At 42.8% G+C, this 26,859-nt stretch overlaps 1 protein-coding gene across 1 annotated transcript in view; it reads right to left on the bottom strand.

The window, feature by feature from the left end:
- Nucleotides 1-26,859, bottom strand: part of LOC126456170 (neuroligin-2-like) — a 351,902-nt gene that overhangs the window by 263,581 nt on the left and 61,462 nt on the right. Inside the window, exon 4 of the mRNA XM_050091924.1 lies at nucleotides 6,047-6,230. Within this exon, the coding sequence (XP_049947881.1) occupies nucleotides 6,047-6,230 (184 nt within the window). The remainder of the gene's footprint in view (nucleotides 1-6,046; nucleotides 6,231-26,859) is intronic.

The raw sequence follows: 26,859 nt of genomic DNA, 5'->3' as shown, positions 1-26,859 counted from the left end.
GTGCTGTACTACGGTAATAGCATTCCTGGCGTTTAAACTTAATATGTTGACGATGGTATCTAGCTAATGTTGACTGCTGCACTTATTTACATAATGAAACGTTTTTTGCGTATAGCTTTGAGAATGAGAGGAACTCGTAGACATTGCATCATTTGAATCGGTGTGCTTTTAGGTTTTTGAGACGTTCAGCTGCCTTTACCCGCAGTGAGATATTTCTTCTAAAGCTTCTGTCTCTTTAACTAATTTCCCCCCCAGCCCCCCCCCCCCTCCCCCGAAACACGGACCTTGGCCTTGGCGTTGGTGGGGAGGCTTGAGTGCCTCAACGTTACAGATAGCCCTACCGTAGGTGCAACCACAACGGAGGGGTATCTGTTGAGAGGCCAGACAAACGTGTGGTTCCTGAAGAGGGGCAGCAGCCGTTTCAGTAGTTGCAGGGGCAACAGTCTGGATGATTGACTGATCTGGCCTTGTAACACTAACCAAAATAGCCTTGCTGTTCTGGTACTGCGAACGGCGGAAAGCAAGGCGAAACTACAGCCGTAATTTTTCCCGAGGGCATGCAGCTTTACTGTATGATTAAATGATGATGGCGTCCCCTTGGGTAAAATATTCCGGAGGTAAAATAGTCCCCCATTCGGATCTCCGGGCGGGGACTGCTCAGGAGGACGTTGCTATCAGGAAAAAGTAAACTGGCGTTCCACGGATCGGAGCGTGGAATGTCAGATCCCTTAATCGGGAAGGTAGCTTAGAAAATTTAAAAAGGGAAATGGATAGGTTAAAGTTAGATATAGTGGGAATTAGTGAAGTCCGGTGGAAGGAGGAACATGACTTCTGGTCAGGTGAATACAGGGTTATAAATACAAAATCAAATGCAGGAGTAGATTTAATAATGAATAAAAAATAGGAGTACGGGTAAGCTACTACAAACAGCATAGTGAACGCATTATTGTGCCCAAGATAGACACAAAGCCCACGCCTACTACAGTAGTACAAGTTTATATGCCAACTAGCTCTGCAGATGACGAAGACGAAGAAATTGATGAAATGTATGATGAGATAAAAGAAATTATTCAGGTAGTGAAGGCAGACGAGAATTTAATAGTCATGGGTGACTGGAATTCAAGCGTAGGAAAAGGGAGAGAAGGGAATATAGTAGTTGAATATGGATTGGGGAAAAGAAATGAAAGAGGAAGCCGCCTAGTAGGATTTTGCGCAGTGCTTAACTTAATCATAGCTAACACTTGGTTTAAGAATCATAAAGGAAGGTTGTATACATGGAAGAATCCTGGAGATACTGAAAGGTATCAGATAGATTATATAATGGTAAGACAGAGATTTAGGAACCAGGTTTTAAATTGTAAGACATTTACAAGGGCAGATGTGGACTCTGACCACAATCTAATGGTTATGATCTGGAGATTAAAACTGAAGAAACTGCAAAATGGTTGGAATTTAAGGAGATGGGACCTGGATAAACTGAAAGAACCAGGGGTTCTACAGAGTTTCAGGGAGAGCATAAGGGAACAACTGACAGGAATGGGGAAAAGAAATTCAGTAGAAGTAGAATGGGTAACTTTGAGGGATGAAATAGTGAAGGCAGCAGAGGATCAAATAGGTAAAAAGACGAGGGCTAGTAGAAACCCTTGGCTAACAGAAGAAACATTGAATTTAATTGATGAAAGGAGAAAATATAAAAATGCAGTAAATGAAGCAGGCAAAAAGGAATACAAACGTCTCAAAAATGATATCGACAGGAAGTGCAAAATGGCTAAGCAGGGATGGATAGAGTACAAATGTAAGGATGTAGAGGCTTATCTCACGGAAAAACTAAAGAGACCTTTGGAGAAAGGAGAACCACTTGCATGAATATCAAGAGCTTTGATTTAAACCCAGTTCTAAGCAAAGAAGGGAAAGCAGAAAAGCGGAAGGAGTATATAGATGGTTTATACAAGGGCGGTGTACTTGAGGACAATATTATGGAAATGGAAGAGGATGTAGATGAAGATGAAATAGGAGATATGATACTGCGTAAAGAGTTTGACAGAGCACTGAAAGACCTGAGTCGAAACAAGGCCCCCGGAGTGGACAACATTTCATTAGAACTACTGACAGCCTTGGGAGAGCCAGTCCTGTCAAAACTCTACCATCTGGTGAGCAAGATGTATGAGACAGGCGAAATACCCTCAGACTTCAAGGAGAATATAATAATTCCAATCTCAAAGAAAGCAGGTGTTGACAGATGTGAAAATTACCGAACTATCAATTTAATAAGTCACAGCTGCAAAATACTAACGCAAATTCTTTACAGACGAATAGAAAAACTGATAGAAGCCGACCTCGGGGAAGATCAGTTTGGATTCCGTAGAAATGTTGGAACACGTGAGGCAATACTGACCCTACGACATATCTTAGAAGAAAGATTAAGGAAAGGCAAACCTACGTTTCTAGCATTTGTAGACTTAGAGAAAGCTTTTGACAATGTTGATTGGAATACTCTTTTTCAAATTCTGAAGGTGGCAGGGGTAAAATACAGGGAACGAAAGGCTATTTACAATTTGTACAGAAACCAGATGGCAGTTAAAGGAGTCGAGGGGTATGAAAGGGAAGCAGTGGTTGGGAAGGGAGTGAGACAGGGTTGTAACCTATCCCCGATGTTATTCAATCTGTATATTGAGCAAGCAATAAAGGAAACAAAAGAAAAGTTCGGAGTAGGTATTAAAATCCATGGGGAAGATATAACAACTTTGAGGTTCGCCGATGGCATTGTAATTCTGTCAGAGACAATAAAGGACTTGGAAGAGCAGTTGAATGGAATGGACAGTGTCTTGAAAGGAGGGTATAAGATGAACATCAACAAAAGCAAAACGAGGATGACGGAATGTAGTCGAATTAAGTCGGGTGATGATGAGGGAACTAGATTAGGAAAGAAGACAAAGTAGTAAAGGTGTTTTGCTATTTGGGGAGCAAAATAACTGATGATTGTCGAAGTAGAGAGGATATAAAATGTAACCTGGCAATGGCAAGGAAAGCGTTTCTGAAGAAGAAAAATCTGTTAACATCGAGTGTAGATTTAAGTGTCACGAAGTCTTTTCTGGAAGTATTTGTATGGAGTGTAGCCATGTATGGAAGTGAAACGTCGACGATAAATAGTTCAGACAAGAAGAGAATAGAAGCTTTAGAAATGTGGTGCTACAGAAGAATGCTGGAGATTAGATGGGTAGATCACATAACTAATGAGGAGGTATTGAATAGAATTGGGGAGAAGAGGAGCTTGTGGCACAACTTGACTCGAAGAAGGGATCCTTTGGTAGGACATGTTCTGAGACATCGAGTGGTCACCAATTTAGTATTGGAGGGCAGCGTGAAGGGTAAATATCGTAGAGGGAGACCAAGAGATGAATACACTAAGCAGATTTAGAAGGATGTAGGCTGCAGTAGGTACTGGGAGATGAAGAAGCTTGCACAGGATAGAGTAGCATGGAGAGCTGCATCAAACCAGTCTCAGGACTGAAGACCACAAATACAACAACAACTAATTTTCATTTAGAAAACACTCGCATTCTTGCATGTTCATTATATAACAGGGATCATACCTAAGTCTTCGAATAAAAGGCGAACGAAAACCCACAATAAATTCATCGATGTAGTCGTTGCACAGGAAACTTATGCACCTAATGAAATAGTAATTAGTGTTTGGCTGTGTGAATATGCAGGAAGAGTAATATTGCCTTAGTAATAAGCATTCGAATTTAATTTTGTCAATAAACAGCAATGTAACTGCGCCTCTCGATACATAATATACGTTACCCAAAGTACATTTACTAATGTGTCATCTGCTTCTTTATTTCGCCTCCTCTATATTAACAGCAGAAGCAAAATAGTAAGTTTGTAAATACATGTCTTTAAGTCATTAAGACAATCATTTTACCTTTACTTTGTCTCTACTCTGAACGATAAGGAGTGCAGGAATATGATTCGTACTTCAGGAACCAGTTTATTTACAAGCTACCGATTACACTCTTCGAGAATGACAAAGGCGGAGGTATACTAGGGACAGGCTGAAGATGAAGGAATATTCCAGTTTTTTAAATCAGAGATACCTAAACAAGCATCTGGATAGTAAGGTGCAGGTATAGACTCGAATCTCATAATAGTTGCATGGTAAATGTCAGGCTCAGATACAGAATAGGATAACATTTAATAACGATGAAAAGCAGAGTGAAGTTTACTAGATTCTTTAAGAAGAATAAATCTACACGGAAGTGGGATATTGAAGTTTATATGCACTATGAGATGCGTTTCAACTGAACTAATGCTGTAGATGCTACGAAAATGAATACCACAGTATGCAGTTAGTTAAAGGGGAATAGATATCACTGCAAAGGACAATCACAGATGACAGTTCCGAGGAAAGTAATTGTGGAGAAATGTTGGGTAACAAAAGAAATATTTCAGTTAATGGATGAGAGAAAGACGTATAAAATTTTCAGGGATAGAAGAAATACAGCAATATTCGTCACTTATGAATGCAATAAACAGGAATAGCAGGGCACGGCTACGGGAGAAACATGAAGAAACAAAAACTGAAATGCTGAGCTTAAGGATTGATCCGGTGCGTGGAAAAGAGAAAACAAGCTTCAGTGACACTGAAAGCAAAGGCAGAACGTTAACAGCGAAACGCGAAATGCACTGTTAAATAGAGATGATAGAGCTGATAGGTGTGTGCACTTCACTGAAGGCCTCTATGAGGTAGAGAACTTATCTTATGGCGTGGGATAATGGTAGCGCCTTCGCTTAGTAATGAAAGCGGTCTCGGTCCCGGGGTCCAAATCAGCCACCGCCTTAATTTTAATTAATAATCAGCATTGGCATCCGATGACTTCCGGCATAAGAAGTCACCATCATTCTGGCAAAGGCCTTGTCCAAGGGGGCGGAGGATTGGACTAATGTTCAGTGCAACACCTTGTCCTTGGGACTGGAAACTCCCCCTAAAGTCGGAAGAATTAGCAATGATCAACGGCATGAGGATGCATAAGGCAATCGAAACCACTGTATTAAAGACACATAATGTGTATAAACAGGACATGTGGTCTGTACTGCACAGGCTCGCAAAGTGGTGATTGGGGCGGAGGGGGGAGGAGGGAATGCTGCCAGACACCCAGGCATAGGGGCTTTAATCAATTGGAACTATATGGTTCCAGAGCCCTTCCTACGAATGGAAATTTGAACGGAGCTTGAGATTCAAACACGGGTCTCCTCTCACTTGGCAAATGTGCTAACCAGTAAACCATCCTGGCACAGTGACTGTGCATATCATTACGGACTAGTCTAGCATGCCTCACCCCTCAGTCCAAATTCCCATTCACGACTCAGTTCACATGGTATTCCCCCTACACTCGAACAGCTTTGCATTTGCTCTCCAACTGTATTGTAATAGCACCTGAAAATCGAACAGAGCTGGGGACCCTGCCTGAAACGAAGGCACAGGTGCTTCAATCAACTGAAACTTTGTGCGTTGCGCTTCCAGAGACCTTTCCAAGTCTCAAACATCTACGTCTCACATGTGCAGACTGAAACGGAGAATGAGAACTTCTACCAAGACCGAGTTTGAAGGCGATTCTCCTGCTCACTAAGGGAGGTACGCTAACCACAGCGCCATCCTGGCACACTGGCTTTACAGAACTGCCTTAGCATGCGTCCCACCTCCGTCCACGTTACCATTCACGCCTGAGTCGACGTTTTCTCCGTATTACCAAGTGCACTAAGGCGTGGGTGGGAATGTGGATTGAGGTGGGACGCACACGAGGGCAGTTCTGTAAAGCCACTGTGCCAGGATGGAATAGTAGTTAGCGCATCTGCCTAGTGAGCAGGAGACGGGGGCTCGAATCCCGGCCTTGGTAACAACTTTTATTCGTCTCTTCAGTCTGCATTTATATATATTGAATAAATGTGTCACATGGGAGAGTAACATAAACACATGATGTAGTCACAGTCAAACTTAGCCACTCTGGGTGACAGAAGGCTTAGAATAGCGGAGAACACTCACCGCTGGCAGGGACGTAGAGGTTGAAGAAGAGGCAGTCCTCGCTCTGGTTGCGCAGCAGCGGCAGCATCCTGCGCAGCTGCAGGTAGCGACCCCTGGGCATCCTCAGCAGCGCCGCCGTGCGGTTCGAGATGTCTGGCGGCCTCTGCGGGCACACCGGCCCCAAGGTGTCCGCCAGCCGCGTGCCCTGGTAAATCACACACAAACACATCTCCGCTCACCCTGATGTTCGTTTGTTTCCAATTTAAGGGTAAATAATCATGTAGATTCACATACACTGACGGAAATATATGAGTTCTAGTCTCTGTTCATCTCAATCGCATAAGAGTGGTGCCAGTATTGCCACTATGCGAATGCTAATCAGAATTGCTTTAAATACGAGGGTCGTTCGGTAAGTGGTGCAACATGGTTCTTCTTTCCTGAAAGTGGGATGGCTTTATTCAGGATTCCATTACGCAGAATTATTGCCTAATGTTCTGGCTACAAAACCTATTTTTCAATATAATCTCCGTTCTTATCGACGGCCTTACGCTAAGGTACTGAAAGGACCCGTATTCCTGCATGGAGCCGCTCTACTAGTTGACGTCGGAGCTAACGTCTAGTTGCTCCAATAACCTCCCAAAAATTCACATACTGCTTTCCGCGGAGTGCATCCTTCAGTGAGCCACGCAGATGGAAGTAAGCTGCGAGATCTGGGCTGTGCTGCGGATGGGGAAGAACAATGTAATCAAGTTTTGTGAATTCCTTTCGGGTGTGCAGATTCGTGTGACGCCTTGTATTGTCATGGGTTAGGATAAGATAGTTAGCATTTTTGTGGTGGCGAACACGCTCAAGTCATTTCTTCAATTTTCTTACGCTGGCGCAACACACTTCTGAGTTTATCAATGCACCATGAGGGAGACCTTCGAACGTAATAACCCTTCAGAGTCACAGAAGACTGTCGCCATGACTTTGAAGCCTGAGGGTGTGGCTTTGAATTTTTCCTTAGAAGGAATGACGTTGTGACCTCACTACATTGATTGCCCTCGTGTATATGGTTCGACAAAATTTTCGCGGTCAGACCCTTTACGCGCCAGCATTTCGACACAGATGCTCCTCCGTTGCTCTTTATGGTATTTTGTTACGCGGCGAGGAATCCAGTGGACACACATCTTTGAGTACCCAACTATTTAACGAGTGTGTCGGCAATACCAACAGACACGTCCAGTTGACCAGCGAGGTGTTTGATTGTGATCCGTCGATCATCTCGAATGAGAGTGTCCGCACGTTCCAACACTGCAGTAGACACAACTGCGTGCGGCCAGCCGGCACGCGGGAGATCGGACAGGTTTGTGCACTTTATTGAGATGATGAGAGAGGCCTCGTTCAACGACTCACCCTTTCTTTTGTTCACTACCTCATCTTCGTAGACATTCTGCAGGCGTCTATGACTATCTGCGATACTCTTGCTTTCCGTCAAGCTCTCAGCTAGGAACGCACCGCCGTTACAGAAGCCAATTTGAAGCTGCAGCCACGTATCGGAAATTCATGAAACGAGAGCCACGACATCCCACAGGAAAATCGCCGTATGTCCAACTGAAACAGGTGGAGCATAAAAAACTGTTTCCTTGCTTATTGAATGACTCTCGTACGAACTGTAACTGTCGTGAGCGTTAGTTACCTTTGAGATTGGACGCAGTGAATTGGTATCAGTCAAGAATGCCTTTAAGACTACAAGAAACATCATTATTAGTATCTTACAAGGTCTGAACGGGGTCGCGTAAAAGGACTACGAGAAGCTGAATGTTCCTTCCCTAATACTGCAGAAAGAATTTCCAGGAATGTAGCCACTGTACGTGCTTGCTGGCAGCGACGATCGCGGAAAGATACTGTAGCAGCAATACCGGTCTCTGGACGCCTACGTGGCATTATCGAGAGGGAAGACCATCGTGTTCAATATATCTCTCTGCCGCATCGTACTGGATATGCAGCAGCAATTCGAAGAGCTACTGGCCCCATAGTGACCTTTTTTCTATCACAGTTACTTGCTGGTTTTTAACTAGAATATAAAAACATACCTCTAACATTAACTAACTACATGCTTTTGTGACAATTTTGATTACAGTGACAATTTATTACAATGTTTCTCATTACATTTACATATCTGCCGACACTGGGCGTTCCATTAAGACGTGATGAGCACTATTTTTCCGGGGTGGTTCCAGTTACACGATACAAGAGTAAATCGGCCGTGTACGTATATACGGAAAAAATGGCAACACCAAAAAATAAAGAATGCAGAGTAATGAAATTTCGGGAATACGTTTGTCGAGATATGTATAAGATTAACATTGCAAGAGCACAGTTTAAGGTAAGCGTGAGATTAGCCACTGCAAACGTGAAATACTGGTACATTAATAACCGGTGTAACCAGCAGAATGTTGAATGCAGGCATGTAGACATGCATGAATTGTGTTGCACAGGTACCAGACGTGGGATAGAGCTCCATATCTGTTGCACTTAGTCGCTCAACACAGGGACGTTTAATGTTGGTTGTGGATGACGCTGGACTTATTGATGTCCCATACGCTGTCGATCGGAGACAGATCTGATGATCGAGCAGGCCAGTACAACATGTCGACAATTGTTGTTGATGTTGTGTAGTAGTAGAGCATATTGGGTACAATAGCTGTGTTAGGGCGAGCGTTATCTTGTTTGGAAACATCCCTGGAACGCTTTTCATGAATGGCAGCACAGAAGGTCGAATTGACAGACTGAGTAACAAAGTCAGGGTGCGTGGGATACTTAAGAGAATGCTCCTGCTGGCATATGAAATTGCACCGTGGACCAAAACACAAGGTGTAGGTCTAGTTTGTCTTGCATGCAAACAGGGTAGTTCCCTTTGATTGGCCTCCTTCTGACCAACACACAGCCATCATTGACACCGAGGCAGAACCAGTTTTCATTGCAAAACACAAAAGACCTCCATCCTCTTCTCCAACGATCTCTCGCTTGCCAACACTGTAGTCGCATATGGTGGTGGTTTTGGGTCTCTGGAATGAATGCTACAGAGTTGTCCTTGAAATAACCTAATTGAAACAGTTCCTTGTGTCACCGCGGTTCCAACTGCTGCTCAAATGTCTACCGCAGATGCTGTACAATGCGCCAGAGCCATACGCCGGACACGTGTTCTTCCCACTCGACACTGCCACAGAATCGGGTCTTCTAGGGACCATACATTCTCGTTGCCACCGTTGCCAGCAACCATGTGCGTTGGTACACTGCTGCCAAGTCCTTTTGCAATAGCACAGAAAGAACATCCACCTCCTCGCAGCCGTAATACACGACCTCGTTCAAACACAGTGAGGTGTTGACAATGGCGTTTTTGTATCCTCAAAGGCATTCTTGACTAACGTCATCTCACCATGTCCAGTCTGAATTAAAACTAACGCTACGTACGTTGCACTGTGTATCCTCATAGGGCGACCCTTATGTGACAAGTGCAAAATTTGAATAGACATCATCATCTTCAGGTTATGCCGCACAACTCTTACTTGGTACTGTGATTTTTTTTGGTTGGGTGGTTGGTTTTGGGGAAAGAGACCAAACAGCGAGGTCATCGGTCTCATCGGATTAGGGAAGGACAGGGAAGGAAGTCGGCCGTGCCCTTTCAGAGGAACCATCCCGGCATTTGCCTGGAGCGATTTAGGGAAATCACGGAAAACCTAAATCAGGATGGCCGGACGCGGGATTGAACCGTCGTCCTCCCGAATGCGAGTCCAGTGTGCTAACCACTGCGCCACCTCGCTCGGTGTGATTTTTTTTTTTCCCGTCAATATCAACCCATCCAAAACCCAACAGGTACTACTAGTTGGTCATACTAGGCTCATTAGCCCAAACTATCGGGAATCCCTAACACCTCTAAACATGCACGTGACAAATATCAACTTCTCGCCTTCGACAAAAAAATCTAGGAATAATAAACAACAACTGAAAATCAGAATTAGAATGAGCACGTAACTGCAACGGCCAAGAAAGCATCAGAATATCTCTTTGCTCTACAAAAATATGAAAAGCTCTTCCCTTTCGACCTGCAAAACAAGCACTTCAACTTAGAATGTCAGATTACAATGACGTTTTCCTGCAAGCACTTTTTCAGGATAGTTCACGGTGCTTCGAACCGGCTATGAATGTCTGTGTTCGTTGTGTCTGTGATGTTCGATTCCTGGATTTATCTCACCATCACACGCACTGCTGTCTCAGCTACCTGAACACAAGCGCTTGAGATTACCGTATCCTCTGTCCTCTGTAATGTCTTGCTGACATACACTGTCCCCCATTTCTCTCTGCTACCTTATCGCTATTGTCTGTGCAACTTGGCAGAAAAACCCGTCCTCCTCAGAGCAAAATCCTTTCTGTCCCCCTTCATCATTCAGCCGCTTTTTCGAAGTCCTCGTCTCTAGCTGGAACCTGACTCTGGAATACCCTCCCACAATATTCTATGGAAATGAATAACATCCCCACCTACTGAAGACATATCTGCTAAAGAAACAATAATTATATCGCACTCGCTGTCTTTGCACATCCTTTTTTTCAACCAGACCTACCTCATTTCCGTTTATTTTTAGTTGATTCAGTCTTCCTAAATTTCATTTCCCCAGAACTCGCTAGGTCAGAAAACATATTTTCTACGCTTAAAATTCATTCTATATCTGGCAATAGATATTGGTCAATATTATTATTATTATTAAGGCGGCCAGAGTGTCCGAGCTGTTCTAGGCGCTACATACAGTCTGGAACCGCGCGACTGCTACGGTCGCAGGTTCGAATTTGGCCTCGGGCATGGATGTGTGTGATGTCCTTAGGTTAGTTAGGTTTAAGTAGTTCTACGTTCTAGAGGACTGATGACCTCAGAAGTTAAGTCCCATAGTGCTCAGAACCATTAGAACCATTTTTTTGTTATTATTGTTACAATTAGTGGCAGCAGCTGAAATAGTACAAGCACTACCAGTATTTACTGTATTAGTTCATGGTCAGTATTAGTTACTCAGTTCGTTACTATAGGCAGTCAAATCATTTCAATACTATTGGTCGTATTACAATTGTTATTTCTTAGGTAACTATGATGCACAGAAGGTATTTTATGACGGATACCCTCGTCTAGTGTAAGAGATGTCATGAAAATTAGTCTTCACATGTGGCTAGTGAGTCTAAAGCATGTCTGTTTGTTGATGGCACTATGTTGGTGGTGAAGGATGTACAGCACAACAAAGGTAGCTTAACAAATAGTTCAGTTCAACTTCACTGATCGTAGGAAATAAATTGATGTTAAATCACAAGACGACTCAATTTTTGACGGTTTCTAAAACACAATTGAACTAAACGTGAAATTGGGATTACAGAGAACGTGGTAAGACTAACGAGCCTGAACGAGATTTTAATTCTTAGGTGTTTGGATAGAAATCTCTCATGGTAGTTCTTGTTTAGGACATCGTTTAAAACGGAACGCCGATATATTTACCACTGGAACAAAGTTTGCAATATAAGGCAGTCCGATACGAAAAATAATGTACTTTGTTTGTTTTAGTTATGACATACGGCATTACACTTCGGTATTTCTGTCTCAGAAAGTGGCAGTTTGAACAATATGTCATGTACGCTCGCGAGACCCTTATCGACACCTATTCATTAGACCAGGAGTCCTTGCACTGTCCTCTCAAATTTACTTTCTTTAATATCGGTGCTGTTAACACTATGAGGTTATTCCCGAGAGTTATCAACTTTTACTGAATCAATAGCAGATATAAATCTGTATTTGCAACGCACCTCCTTGGCTCTTGTGCAGAAAGACGCTTAATATTTTGCTGCATCCATTTTTATTAAGCTACCACTATAATTACGTAATGTAACTAGTAGCCCTCCCGTTTTCAATTCAAAAGTGAGGAATTTCCACGTGGCTGACTCGATATATTCTGTCGAGCAGCTCTAACACGAAAGTTAAAGTAATTTCTTGTATCTTATTTTTGACTACGATAATACACAGGCCGATGATGAACAATCTGAACAGCTCGTAAGGGTGTTGCAAAATATGTTGTGCTAAAAAATAATGCTTAAGATAAATAGTCGATGCATCCCGCCTTGTCCAGTTAATTAGCATTTAATTTAGGCTATCAGGTAGTTACGCTCGGAAATTCGAGCTGCCGGCAAGAAGCGGTGGCGCCAATCGCTTCTCTCGTTTGGTTTTCTGAAACCGTGAGCCGTGTTAAAAACTGCTGTTTTGAAGAGCGCGCCGCAGCGCGTAGTGTGAAGCAGTCGCCCTCCGTTTTTGGCGGTGGCGCCGCTGTGGCAGTCGCAGCTTTGGTGTCTCCCTGTGTTGGGAAAGGGGAAAGGTTGCCTGTTCACGTGCATTTAAGGGGCGCTATGAGCTCGCCAGTCAGTCTGGGTCAGTCTCTCGTCTCCAGCTTGCTAGTCTGTCTCTAGTCCGCATTTGTGAGGCAGTTAGTGTCTGTCTGTCGTCCGGAGTGCTAGTATGTCTTTCGTTCGGATCAACCTTTAAAGCCGGCAGAAGGAGAGAGTCTTTCCACTCCGCCAGTAAGAGAACTAAGCCACTGGTCGCCCGGTCGAGGCTTAGTTCCTGCATCTGAGTCTGCGCGTTAGGCCATAAGTCTGCTCGACTTTGCTCAGGCAATGGTCATTGGCGAATGGATCAATCGGTTGGTCGGTCGCGCACTGAGTTACAAGATGACTTGTCCGTCTTGAGCGTCGGCGCATGTGAGCTCGCCACGTGAGTCCAGTGGGCCACGGCGTATAGCGATGGGTAGTGGCTTCGCGGTCGATACGAGATCAACAGGAGTCAACCCACGTCATAGGTGTGGCCGGTGCGAGCCGCGACCCAGTGAGACAGGAGGTCGGCGCACCTTCATGCGTCCGTTGAAGCGGCGGGCAGCGGACGGTTCGGGAGAGCGATTTAGGGGGTGCTGCACCAGGTCTTCTCGAGAAATCGCAGTTTATTAGAAGTTAAGTGATTCGTGATATGTTGTTTGATTTAATCTTGTTAAATTCTACTTGTTTTCTTGGTGAGATCACCAGCACTTTTGCTTTGGGGTCGTCCCACCATTCTTCTCCGTTTGCCTACCCGAGGGAAGTTAGTTATTTATAAATTGGGTGGTCCGCTTTTCCCTTGTTGAGTAGGGGTGGGTCGGAGCAACCTGCGGTTCGGGTTGTTCGGTAATCTCCCTATCAATCTACCGTACGTTAGTAGCTGTCTCTGTCATATTTGTCGGATTTGGTGTGTTAACGAATTTATTGCTTGGAGTGTAACGGCCTAATTCCTGAAACATGTTTTGATCTTGCCTATCACCTTGAGAGGCGGTTTCTGTGTCCTGTAGAGCTTCTTAACTTGTTTAGCCAAGCTTGTAGAATTTTATATGAGATTGCATTTCATGGGCTTTTATTTAAATGATCGTTTTAGTATATGAAGTTGCCACTCTTTCACCGTAAGACTTTTCTTAGAAGTTTAAATCAAGTCGCACCTTCGGTGGCAAAGTTAACATTTTAATTTTTGGTGTTTTGTACCATTTCCATCCCTCCTAGGGGGATGCATAGTTTGTGTGCTTGTGTCAATTGTTAAAACCTTTAGTTTAAAGTAATCTGGTGTGTTGCAGATTTGCACCAGTGTAGTTTTTCAGAGGCTGTTCTGAGCGGTCGTAACTACGGCCGTGTCAAAAGGAAGTGGCAAGGTACTATACCCAGAAGCTCATTTAGTCAAAACTTGATTATCTGTGCCTCTGCATAAATTGTAACTTGATATTTAGAGGGTGCTTTCTGATTATAATTTTAAATCTGTTTCTTTTAAAAAAAGCTTTTAGGCACTAAAGTGAGTAAAGTTTCCATTTGTTTATGATTTCATCAGTTACTCCCTGGCAACTACTTCCACGCTTACGTAGTGTTATTAAATGTGTTAATGTTCTTGATGAATCGCTAGTAAATAAAATAAATTCTTAAGAATATTCTTTGGAAATAAATCACGGTTCAGACCGAGCAAAAGAGCAATATTAAAAGTGGACAAGGAACGGTAGTGAGGATGAAACCCGATCCAAGGCTGAACAGTCTAGTGCACTGTCACCTACACATTGAGAACAAGTGATACAAATTGTATCTGCGGGCCGCTTGAATTTGCGGGCAAAACTTGCTTATTGGCTAACTTCAGTGCTAATTACTTTGGAAACGGTGCCACGTATCGAATTTTTTCTTAACAATTATTACTCAGCGCAGCGTACCCTGCAACACCCCGCAAGCTTTTTAGTTTCTGACCACCCTATACAGTAGCAGCCTCTCGTTTTCATGGTATTCGTGTACATCTTCTTTCATGTTTTTTCTCCTTTCCTTATCTATTTTAGGTACTACTAGCAGAGAAACCCGGCTTTGCTCAGATGTTTGTTTATAGCTGTGTGTCCACGCTCGTAATACACAGCGTCTCGCCCTGGGCTTAGGGTTTACGACGTCATATCTCCTGAATTATGTGCCGTATGATTATGTAGTTACTTTCAGCAGCATATATAGATACTGTCTGCAAAACGTTTTGCTAATGAAGTTAGTAGCAATGATGTAAGAAATTAAAACGTCATCACGATGCGGCAGTTTTTCACGCATATCACCCTTTACGACGTCATATCACTAGAGTATGAGTCATGGCTCAAATGGTTCAAATGGCTCTGAGCACTATGCGACTTAACTTCTAAGGTCATCAGTCGCCTAGAGCTTAGAACAAATGAAACCTAACTAACCTAAGGACATCACACACATCCATGCCCGAGGCAGGATTCGAACCTGCGACCGTAGCGGTCGCTCGGTTCCAGACTGTAGCGCCCAGAACCGCACGGCCACTCCGGTCGGCAGTATGAGTCATACAATGGTATAATACTGTAGCTCCATTCACCGATGTACTCGGATACTGTGTGTGACATTTTTTGCGATTAGGATTGGTGCAAAATAAGTAATAAATTTAAACGTCAAACATGATGCGGCAGCTTTTTTACACATTTAATTTTCTGTGATGTCATCTGTCCTGAACTATGTGTCGCGCAATGATGTAATGTTGGAGTTACATTCAGTTCTATATGTGCATACTGTCTGAAAAAAATGTGTCGCGAATACAGTTTGTGGTAAAGGATTAATAAATTATAACACCAGGCCTTAAAAGGTACTTATAATATATCAACAGCAGGAAAGTAGTAAGCGTTAAATTTATTTCCCTTCATTACTTTACAGGAGTTGTCAACAGAAAAAAAAATCGTGAAAGTGTGAAATTATGTGTAGAGTAAGTTGCAAATCACTAAGAGTTCTCATTTCAAATACTGGTTGAATAAAGTCTGGGAATTCAGGGTTCGAGGACTACGCTACATTCTCACCCCCACTCCTGTCCCTTTGGACGGTAGGTGGCTCTTACCCCAACAGCGATTCATGTATGATAGGAAGAAGAGTCAGTAACATGTCTGATTGAAGTCGGTTCAGTGTTTAGGAGGACACGTGGAACAAGCATACAAACACACATACAAACAACCATTTTTGTAATAGGTATGGATTACATTTCTGATGTTAATATCATTTACTGATCCGTTTCTTTACAATGCAGATATGCTCCTCGGTTTGGCCATGCAGGACTATACATGTAAAATAAATTTAAAAAAAAGCTTCTAGACATAAAACAGAGTCCAGAGTTATCGAAATCGTCACAGGCGTGCACAAACAGTCCAGCGCGTAATCCGAATCAAAATGTAATACAGACAAGGTCAGTCACTCTACCAATCGATGGTGCGTATTAGGGACTTCAGGGAACTAATGAGACTGACTGGTATGTGTCGGACCGCTGTTTTTGCCGTCACTCTCGCTTCAGCGGTTGGGCCCATGTGATATGTCTGCTGCTGCGGCGGCACTACTCGCGGGTGCAACCTGCAGCTGGAGAATGAAGCTAGAGTATCTCTGGCCGTCCTCCATATCGATACTCAGGCTGGACGGGAGATACTAATCACTGCCAGATGCTGAATATAATACCACACTCGAAACTCAAATCAAAGTACAGTCATGTATAACTGAAAATTTTATCCTCACAATTACTTATTCATATACTGTCTAATTAAGGGTAGCACTGGTCAACAACATTTTTGTTGCAGACTCGCAAACTCGAGGGTTCGAATTCCTAAACGAAATCAGTTTTTCACTGCCAGCATGAGCATTGTTGTCATGCAATTCTGCTGAAACACTTGTATCCGTCGTCTGTATTTCGTGTGACGGTACAGCCCTTCACCACGAGCGTTGCATGTTGAAATTTTCGCGCCTGGTCGCCGCCCCTGAAGAGCGCGCGACTGTAACTGACGCCAAGGCCACAGAGGCCAGGGGCCAACTGAACTTGTCACTCAAGTAAGTACCGTTTTATGTAGAAGTATTAAGATAGCTCGTGAGACCGACGGCGACTAGGTAATGAAGACGTGTGGCATGTGGGGAGACAGGCGACTATAAAGTTAACACCGATCGTTTTAGCAAGTGGGCTAGTGCGAACTTCGATTAGTTCTGTCTCAAAACTGTATATTTTGTTGATGTGTGGCAGCCGTTGGTCCTGCTTCGGTCCTTGATAGTAACACTAACTGGATCTGAATCCGGAACAGTGTTTGTGTGCGATCAAAAGTTTTGGACTGGTTCACGGCTACTGAAGTTACGCTGTTATCACCGGTGCAGTTGGAGTTTGACTAGCAGTGGTGTTTCGGAAAATTGGTACTTGCCTTGGCAACTTGAATTCTACGTCAACGGTTTTGAGTAGGCACCATCAGTACCGGTTTGAGGATGACTGAAACTGGGAACTGACCAGTACTGTGTTTTGTCGGCCAGTGTGGCCGAGTGGTTCTAGGCGCATCAGTCTGGAACTGCTTGACCGCTACGGTCGCAGGTTCGAATCCTGCCTCGGGTGTGGGATGTGTGTGACGTCCTTAGGTTAGTTAGGTTTAAGTAGTTCTAAGTTCTAGGGGACTGATGACCAAAGATAGTGCTCAGAGCCATTATTATTATTTTTAAATAATCGAAAATTTACGTAATAACTTTCGCTGGGTGCGTTCAGTGCCGTTTTGAAGTTAATAGAAGCTGCAGCTTGACCAGCGTTGTGCTTTGAATTTAATCTGCTGATGTTTATGTTTTTAAACGATCGAGTTTTACGTAATAATTTGGGCTGTGCTTCCAGTTCCAGTTAATTTCACGGTAATTTGGGCTGGAGCTTGGCCAGCGGTTGTTTCAGACTGACTCGTATTTGTGCTTTGAAATTTTCTTATTAATAGTGTTTCTACTGTCTGAAAGAGTGGGTAGATACATCGTGAGCGTTTGTGAATGCGACTTGGCCTGATCTTCTGAATGTGGTATTTCTTTTCTTTCCATGACTTTTTGGAAAATAAAGATACTTTTGAAAATGTCTGCCCGTCTCTCAACCCAGTACCACTGCTCCCCAAAGACCAGCTACGTTACAGTTTAACTTAAATATTCTGTAGATTTATGTAACATCACAAATAAATCTAAATTATTGTGCAGATATTGGTGAAGAAAGCCATCACTGGAGTAAAATGATTGTAAACATTAGCTACCGTATAATACCTGGGTGTAACCAACGGGAACATTCTAAAGTCGCCTGACCACATCACATGAATAGTAGGAAAAGCATATGTCAGACTTAGATAGGAGAATTTTAACAATATGTAATTCATCCACGAAAGTAGCGGCTTGAAAAACGTCTTGGTTATTAACCACCAGACTAGGAATTTAGGAATAATATTTAATTTACTCGGCGTCATGTGCTCAACTAACTTCAGTTGCATACGCTACGAGTGAGTTATTGCGCAACATGGAGAGGTGGCCTACTGTAATTTCGAGAGCGTCCGTTCGAAGAAAAGTTGTACAACATACTACCTTCTCTCACGAAATTATCACAAGGAGAAAATTGGAGAAATAAGATGTCATACGGAGCTTCACTCCCGCATAATTTCCATGTGCCATTCGTGAATAGCACGGAGTAGGTGGGAATACGAGAAGTGTCTTCCTCCACACACCGTAAAGTGGGTTGGGTAGTAGAAAGGAATATTTCCTTGTGGAAAAATAATCGAAATATTTATGCGGGATTACTATAAGTGACTCGGAATTCAAAAATCTACCTCATGGAAATGAAGGCAGTTTGGCAGCATTGCCTGTTTAACGTGCTTGAACAGCAGAGTGACGCTGTGTTTGTTGCCACTTGCCCCTCAGCACTTGTAATTCAAAAGACCACATGGCTCCTACTTTTGTAAATCGCATAAATCCGTTTTTGTTATATCCGTGGACGGTTAACTCTGAAATCGATAAAACGGAAACTTAAACCTGTTGTAAAGAAGAGAAGCGAACTTCAGTTTGGGCTTAAAGTTGAGCAGCCGGGACAAGAAAGACTCATCACATTTGCTGCTGGTCGCATATGACACTCCTTACACTCTGGTGAAAGACATTACACGTCCTTTGGTTGTTCCTGATTTTTAGGGATTCAACTGATCACAAAACAAAGTGTTATCGTGTTTAACAAAAATATATTTATCACCTCAAAAACAATGAGAACTATGGCATATCCTAATTTATCATTTGTTGCAAGGCCGGTGGGCCACAGTGAAATATTGCCTTCAACAATTTCTGCTGAAAATTTGGCATGGAATTAATGTCCGATGAATATTTCCTTCATTTGTTGAATAACGCTGGAAGAGTGACATAGCAGCGGAAACATTTTAAAGAACTTTGGAGCTAAGAACTAAGCCGGCCCGGTGGCCGTGCGGTTCTAGACGCTTCAGTCCGGAACCGCGCGACTGCTACGGTCGCAGGTACGAATCCTACTTCGGGCATGGAGTGTGTGATGTCCCTAGGTTAGTTAGGTTTAAGTAGTTCTAAGTTCTACGCGATTGATGACCTAAGATGTTAAGTCCCATAGTGCTCAGAGCCACCCAGCTAAGAACTATCATACTACCTTATGCGGAACAACATGTTACTTAAACTACGTTTCTTGAACGGTCATTTGGACATCTTACCGCATAAGATAAACTTGACGCCGTTATTGATAGTTATGAAGAATGTTTCGAACAGGATACTTCTCAAATGGAAAAATTTAATCAAGGCAAATTGGATACGGTAATGTTGTTCTTTCTCAGAGACGTTGCTGAGGCAAAGTGTCACAAAATACATGTTTCTCTAAATTTCTGTCGTGTTACTCATTTCTAAGATTCCTTTGTGCGCAGAGATATAATTTTGCTGTTTGCACTTGGTTGTGGTGTTGCTTGTTCTCTGAATAATCTAAAAGAAATTCCTCCCGGACAGGCTATGAAGGCCCAACGGTACCGACCGGCCGCCGTCTCATTCTCAGCCCACAAGCTCACTGGATGGGGATATGAAGGGGCATGTGGTCAGCACACTGCTCTCCCGGCCATATGTCAGTTTACGAGATCGGAGCCGCTACTTCTCAATCAAGTAGCTCCTAAGATTGCCTCACAAGTGCTGAGTTCAGCCGGCTTGCCAACAGCGCTCGGCAGGCCGGATGGTCACCCTTCCTAGTGCTAGCCCAGCCCGACAGCGCGTAGCTTTTGTGATATGACGGTAACCGTTTTTACCGCTGCGGCAAAGCCGTTAGCCTGTTCTCTGTGTACGCGTACATAAATGATCTGACGGATAGTGTGAGAAGCAATCAGAGACCATTTCCTGATGACGTTGTTGTATACGGAAAAGTATCGTCATTAACTGACTGCCGGATACAGGATGGTTTAGACTTCGTATTTTCTGTGCTGAATAGATGTTTGCTCTAAATGTAGAGAAATGTAAGTTAATGCACATCAAAACGAAAAAAAATGCTGTAACGCTCGAATTCAGTATTAGTCGTGTGCTGTTTGATACAATCACGTCGACTACATATCTAGGTGTACGTTGCTAAGCGATATAAGATGGAACGAGCATGGAGGGGCTGTAGTAGGGTCAGGGAAGGGTCGTCTACGGTTTATAAGGAGAATTTTACGAAAACGTGTCTTGTCTATAGACAGCGTATTGAACATACATGTGACTCGTTTATGAGTACTAAAGCTAGTGTGTTCATTTATCCCCACCAATTCGGATTAAAGGGAAACTTCGAAGGAACTCAAAAGCATTCTGATAGATTTACTATTCGCAGTTTTGATCAACACACGAGAGTTACGGAGATGCAACGTTAACTCGGGTGGGAATCCCTGGACGGAACACGACGGCCTTTTCGAGGTTGAAAAGATTAGAGAATATGGGATTTGCAGCTGAAGGCCGAAAACAAACTTTTCGCTTACAGCTGGTAAAACTTTGTTTCAGTTGACCACACCAGAGGTTTCGCGGCTTACAGCTGCAACCTCAGGTGCTACTTTCATACAGGACTGAACTACAATTATAGATAGTAGTTCAAAACTGTTGTATTACATAAAGGTTATTTGAAGATTTGTACCCACAAAATTATTACATTAATCCATAATAGGTATTGCCATCGTGAGAAAACTGCCGGTATTTAAAAATCTAGACGAGCGAAGGATACTTGAGAAGGTCGTCTACAGAATATTTAATGTTGCCTGATAGCTGGAACCAATATATTGGCCATCCATCACAAGCGCGTGTATCTACAAGGAAAAAAGGTCAGTGCTGAAGACTAAAACCGTTTCTGAAGATATCACTCATAACGTTGTTAACGGTGGACGTAGTGCAAGACAGTAGGTAAAAAGTAGAACAAACTAGGCACACAACCCTCCTTATTTATGTCAAACTAAGCACGGAAAGTGCAGCTCATAAAAGTAGGTCTTGCCTTCTCTGACCACCAGGAAGCACTGATTGCCCAAGCAAATAAAAATTATCACGTGGATGCAGCGTCGAGGTATACTAACAGTGCTGGATCTCTCCATTATGTTATAGTTAACCTTACAGGCAATCAGTGTTTGTGAAAATGTTATGATGTGTCCAGATGAGTGTTGGACTTTTTCTGTATACTATAATTTTTGTGTGTAAAAATTAGTTTCCTGTTATGCATTCAAAACGTGACCGTTTTTATCTATAGAGTGTTACACTATTTTCAGAAAGACTATGACAGTTCGTCCCTCTTCCGTGGGTGCGAGGTTAAAGCAAATTTGGAATTTGTTACATTATGGTATTCCTAGAAACGTTTTCTCAGTCTGCCCTATGTACTTTTTTGGACAATCATTACATTCAATACAGAAAATACCCGGTGCGTTATACTTGTTACAGAAACGCTTTGAAGGGAAAATGGACAAATGAAGGTGGAAGCAACACGAAAATATCATTTTCTATTTGCTCCCATATTATTTAACTCACACAAATTTCGGTGAAAATGTAGAGGAATCATTGCGGAAAGATTTGTCACAGACGGAAACCATTAATGTTAGAGCACATACGGTGGCAACTTTGGATGGGCCAATACTGTGAATTTTTGATAGTAATGATGTCCCTGTGAAAGTTCACCATTTCTCGTTTTGGCATGAAAAGGATGAGAAAATTAAAAGTACGAATTCTGACTGTGCGGTCGTATGATTTATTAACAATAAATTGTTGGAATATCAGAACTGATTATGCAAACAGGCAAAAGAAGCAGCAGCAGCAGTAATTCGATAAGTGCATCGTATAGGTAGACTTGAGAAATTTTTCTAGCTCAATAACATTACCCTAAGTAGTGATGATTTCACAGAAAAATATGTAGCAAACTAAAAAAAATTCTTCAATAAATTGGTTATGATTACTAATAAAACCGACTATTAGCTGTGCATCCGACAGCATCTACCTTACAGGGAACAATAAAGCTCTACTAATCCGACCAAAGTTACGCTGGATGGGGAACTCGAGAGGGAGGAGGGGGCTAGGTAGGAGATTGAAAAATTACTTCCGGATACTTCAATAAGCATTTACGGCTTCCAACTAATTTTAAAATTGAAGATGGGAAGCAACTCATTATGAACTTGCAGGATTTATCTGTTCCACCTGGGGCAACTATGATGACATTTGACGTGAAAAACATATTTTCTAGTCTACCAGCAGATAAGGTCAAAAACACTATACCCCAAAATTTGTATACCGTCTGCGATCAGTGGAGGTAGAGAAGGTGTTGGCTTTGTTACAGATCTTTTAACTTTCAATTATTTGAGATTTGGAAATGAATTTTATTCTCAAGAGGAAGGTTTGGTCATGGATTTGCCGTCATTGCTTAGTTATTACACTCCTGGAAATTGAAATAAGAACACCGTGAATTCATTGTCCCAGGAAGGGGAAACTTTATTGACACATTCCTGGGGTCAGATACATCACATGATCACACTGACAGACCCACAGGCACATAGACACAGGCAACAGAGCATGCACAGTGTCGGCACTAGTACAGTGTATATCCACCTTTCGCAGCAATGCAGGCTGCTATTCTCCCATGGAGACGATCGTAGAGATGCTGGATGTAGTCCTGTGGAACGGCTTGCCATGCCATTTCCACCTGGCGCCTCAGTTGGACCAGCGTTCGTGCTGGACGTGCAGACCGCGTGAGACGACGCTTCATCCAGTCCCAAACATGCTCAATGGGGGACAGATCCGGAGATCTTGCTGGCCAGGGTAGTTGACTTACACCTTCTAGAGCACGTTGGGTGGCACGGGATACATGCGGACGTGCATTGTCCTGTTGGAACAGCAAGTTCCCTTGCCGGTCTAGGAATGGTAGAACGATGGGTTCGATGACGGTTTGGATGTACCGTGCACTATTCAGTGTCCCCTCGACGGTCACCAGTGGTGTACGGCCAGTATAGGAGATCGCTCCCCACACCATGATGCCGGGTGTTGGCCCTGTGTGCCTCGTTCGTATGCAGTCCTGATTGTGGCGCTCACCTGTACGGCGCCAAACACGCATACGACCATCATTGGCACCAAGGCAGAAGCGACTCTCATCGCTGAAGACGACACGTCTCCATTCGTCCCTCCATTCACGCCTGTCGCGACACATCTGGAGGCGGGCTGCACGATGTTGGGGCGTGAGCGGAAGACAGCCTAACGGTGTGTGGGACCGTAGCCCAGCTTCATGGAGACGGTTGCGAATGGTCCTCGCCGATACCCCAGGAGCAACAATGTCCCTAATTTGCTGGGAGGTGGCGGTGCGGTCCCCTACGGCACTGCGTAGGATTCTACGGTCTTGGCGTGCATCCGTGCGTCGCTGCGGTCCGGTCCCAGGTCGACGGGCACGTGCACCTTCCGCCGACCACTGGCGACAACATCGATGTACTGTGGAGACCTCACGCCCCACGTGTTGAGCAATTCGGCGGTACGTCCACCCGGCCTCCCGCATGCCCACTATACGCCCTCGCTCAAAGTCCGTCAACTGCACATACGGTTCACGTCCACGCTGTCGCGGCATGCTACCAGTGTTAAAGACTGCGATGGAGCTCCGTATGCCACGGCAAACTGGCTGACACTGACGGCGGCGGTGCACAAATGCTGCGCAGCTAGCGCCATTCGACGCCCAACACCGCGGTTCCTGGTGTGTCCGCTGTGCCGTGCGTGTGATCATTGCTTGTACAGCCCTCTCGCAGTGTCCGGAGCAAGTATGGTGGGTCTGACACACCGGTGTCAATGTGGTCTTTTTTCCATTTCCAGGAGTGTATGATCATGACCTATTTTGAACAAGAATTTGTGACATAATTTCCTCATCAGACTTGTACACTGTTTTTGTGGAATATATATGTGGATAATTTGTTCATATTATACGATGGTGGCACCGTCGAATTCGATCAGTTTCTGATTTAGATAATGTGCACCATAAAATGCGGATTACCTTACACCGCGCAGAGGATAGTATTTTCCATTTGTGGATCACTTACTGAATTGAAAAAAGAGAAACATTATATTTTACATTTACAGAACACCTACGACGTAACTGGACCCTGATAAAAACTCAAGCCACCCACTTTAGCACAAATCTGCTGCATTTCATCCTGTGCTGTATCGTATGTACAAATAAGCGTTTCCTTTCAAAAGAACCCTAGAATGAGGAATACGCATTTATACACTGAGCTGCTTACCAAAATGGACGTGAAACGAAACTTATTTATGCAATCAATAAAGGAACATTAAGAAATGAAAATGTTGTTAGCCTGATAGGAACTATGTGGGAAGTTATAACGCTTCAACCAACTGATCAGTCTAATGAAATGATATTTTTAGGTATATTGACGTATTGAGTTTCCATCTCGAAGAAAACTGGCCAGCGTATGAGATCCGAAACACCGTCGCTGGATACTTTATTTTTTATAACCTGAGAGGAAAACATACACAACAAGTGGTTTCCTGTAATAACTTCCGATTACTGTACTAAATATAATGTTTTTCCTAAAACGTACGTAAGGCCGACTGGTAGGTCGTTCAGTTAGAGGTTCGAGGAACATTTTAATTTAAAAAATTCCAGATCTGCATTAACCTCGTAGCTGCGATAACAGAGGCACAGAACCACAAGTCTGACTGAAAGTCATGTAATTCACTACAGAAAAGAAAAATTTCGCGTTTAGAATCTATTTGAGTAAGTGGAAATTTTTTGATAGAAAACGGAAGTATATAGATTACGTGAAACAGTCAGCCGTACTTAAAGAATGATAATATTTTGAATAAGTTTGATTCCTTGTACGTTTAACTATATTGTAAGGGAGCAACCAATCACTCCTAGTCACATGCAAATTCCGACACAGCATCCACGTGATAGTTATTATTTACCTGGGCAGTCAGTGATCCCTGGTAGCCGATGAAGACAGGGTCTAATTTTGCAAGTTGCTCTTTTCGTATCCGGTTTCAGACAGGCAAGAAAAGCGGCGTGCCTACTTTATTCTAATTTATATCTATGCTACTGCACTATTTCCACGGTTAACTATATTATGAACTATATCTTCGAAATACTTTTTAGGCTTCATCACAGTTTCATTTTCTTACAGATACTCGCATATGCAATTAATGGTCATTATATCGGTTCGATCTACTAGGTACCATTATTGGAGAGTATACCAAGGACTACCTTCCCAATTATCCTCCGTTCGTCTAGTTTCTCCAATACTGACAGTATTCTCAGCACGACAGTATTTTGACGAGGAACTGTGTGTCCACGTGTAATGGATTAATGTGATAATTTTTGTGAGTATAAGTCTTCAAATAATCTTTATATAGTAGCACAAACTTGCAATACAGTTTATAATTCTAGTTCAACCTGGGATTATAAAATTCATGCAGGAGTTCTGAAAACTAAAAAAACTGTCGACACTTCGTTCATAGGCTTTAAATCTTATGCAGGATCGTATTCGAACTTGCAAGTATTTCAACAACGAGCCAGGTAAACTTTAAATTTTGAACAAAATCAGATGTACTTGTAAAATTTATCGTCACCTAATCACAAGAACTTTAGTATTGAACAGTTACGAGGTTTGCTGCCCTCAGCACTTCCGTAATAGCATTGGACTCTTATCTTTCATGAAGTAGCATTCACGATCGTAAAGGTTGTGAGGGAGCCCAGCACACTTCCTCTACACCCATCATTGAAATTAACCATGAGCTTTATCATTTTTATATTAAACAACTAAAATAAATAAATTTCAAAGGAATCCAAGGTTGCAGAACTAGTCCTATTTTGCTTTTTAGCCCCTCCCTTCCCCTTGGCATGACTTTTTTTCATTCGATTACTTGTTAAAACTTTCTTTTGGCACTTGCATGAATACACGTACACATTACTGACCTACAGTTTCAATACGTAAATAAATAATATGAACTTTAAAAACTCCAAATGATCCAGTTTCACTTTGTAATCGTTCTGTAACTCTTCTCCTCCAGCCAACCACACTAGTAGGAAAATCAAACATCCATCCAACCAACGATAAACCAAGATGGAAGAATTAGGTCAATTGCACTGTCGGAAAATGTAACAAAACCAACCACATCCCCTCTCCCCACTTCCTTTCCCACACGCTGCATAATGCAGCACTCCTTCATTTCTCTTCCAATCAGAACCTGGTATGTTAACCACCCTTAAAATAAAAGAACTAAATACAATGTAGCTCCATCTAGGCTTTCATGAAATGTATTCGAATGGCTTAAGATATCTATCATAAAATACGTCACTCATTTAAAAAGTATCTAAATTGTGTAAAATGACGAAAATGTGGTGAATATGTTTTCGTTACGGACTTCAAACTTCATTTGTGGACTGGCTCACCAATCATATCCTTAAATTTCATTGAACATGTACCATATGCTATGCAATATTAGAAAGCATATATAACATACTCTCCATAAATAGTTAAATCATAATATTTGCTTATACGATGTAATTAATGAATTACGAACATGTAGTTCCTGAAGATAAGTTTTATTTTAAACACTGTTCCCCAAAATTTCAGAACCGTAAAATAAAATTAAATGCTGCTTTTCTGCTCCTGTTGCTTGTGTTGGTGAACAGATGGGTGAACTGGCAAAACGTTCAAAGTTCGGTACTGCGCCAGTGTGCAAGACACAACAGACCCACAAATTAATTATCTACAGCATCTACCATACTTGTCAAATGTCGCAGTAGTCTTTCCAAAGCTGCACGAATGCATCCGCATCACTAAAACTGCAATTTTTATATCAAACTGGTGGCAAAAACTAGATTTAGAACTCGAAAATGAGTACCTGAAAGCCATTTCGAAATTAGATAGGTACAAAGGAAACGATTTGCAGCTGACGTTACAGATTAGATCCAAACGATCAACGTCGTAAAACTAACGTGACCG

This window comes from Schistocerca serialis, chromosome 2 (genome assembly GCF_023864345.2).
Source record: "Schistocerca serialis cubense isolate TAMUIC-IGC-003099 chromosome 2, iqSchSeri2.2, whole genome shotgun sequence".
Taxonomy (NCBI): Eukaryota; Metazoa; Arthropoda; class Insecta; order Orthoptera; family Acrididae; genus Schistocerca; species Schistocerca serialis.
Note: the sequence above shows the minus strand (reverse complement) of the source record. Positions and strands in the feature narration are given on the sequence as shown.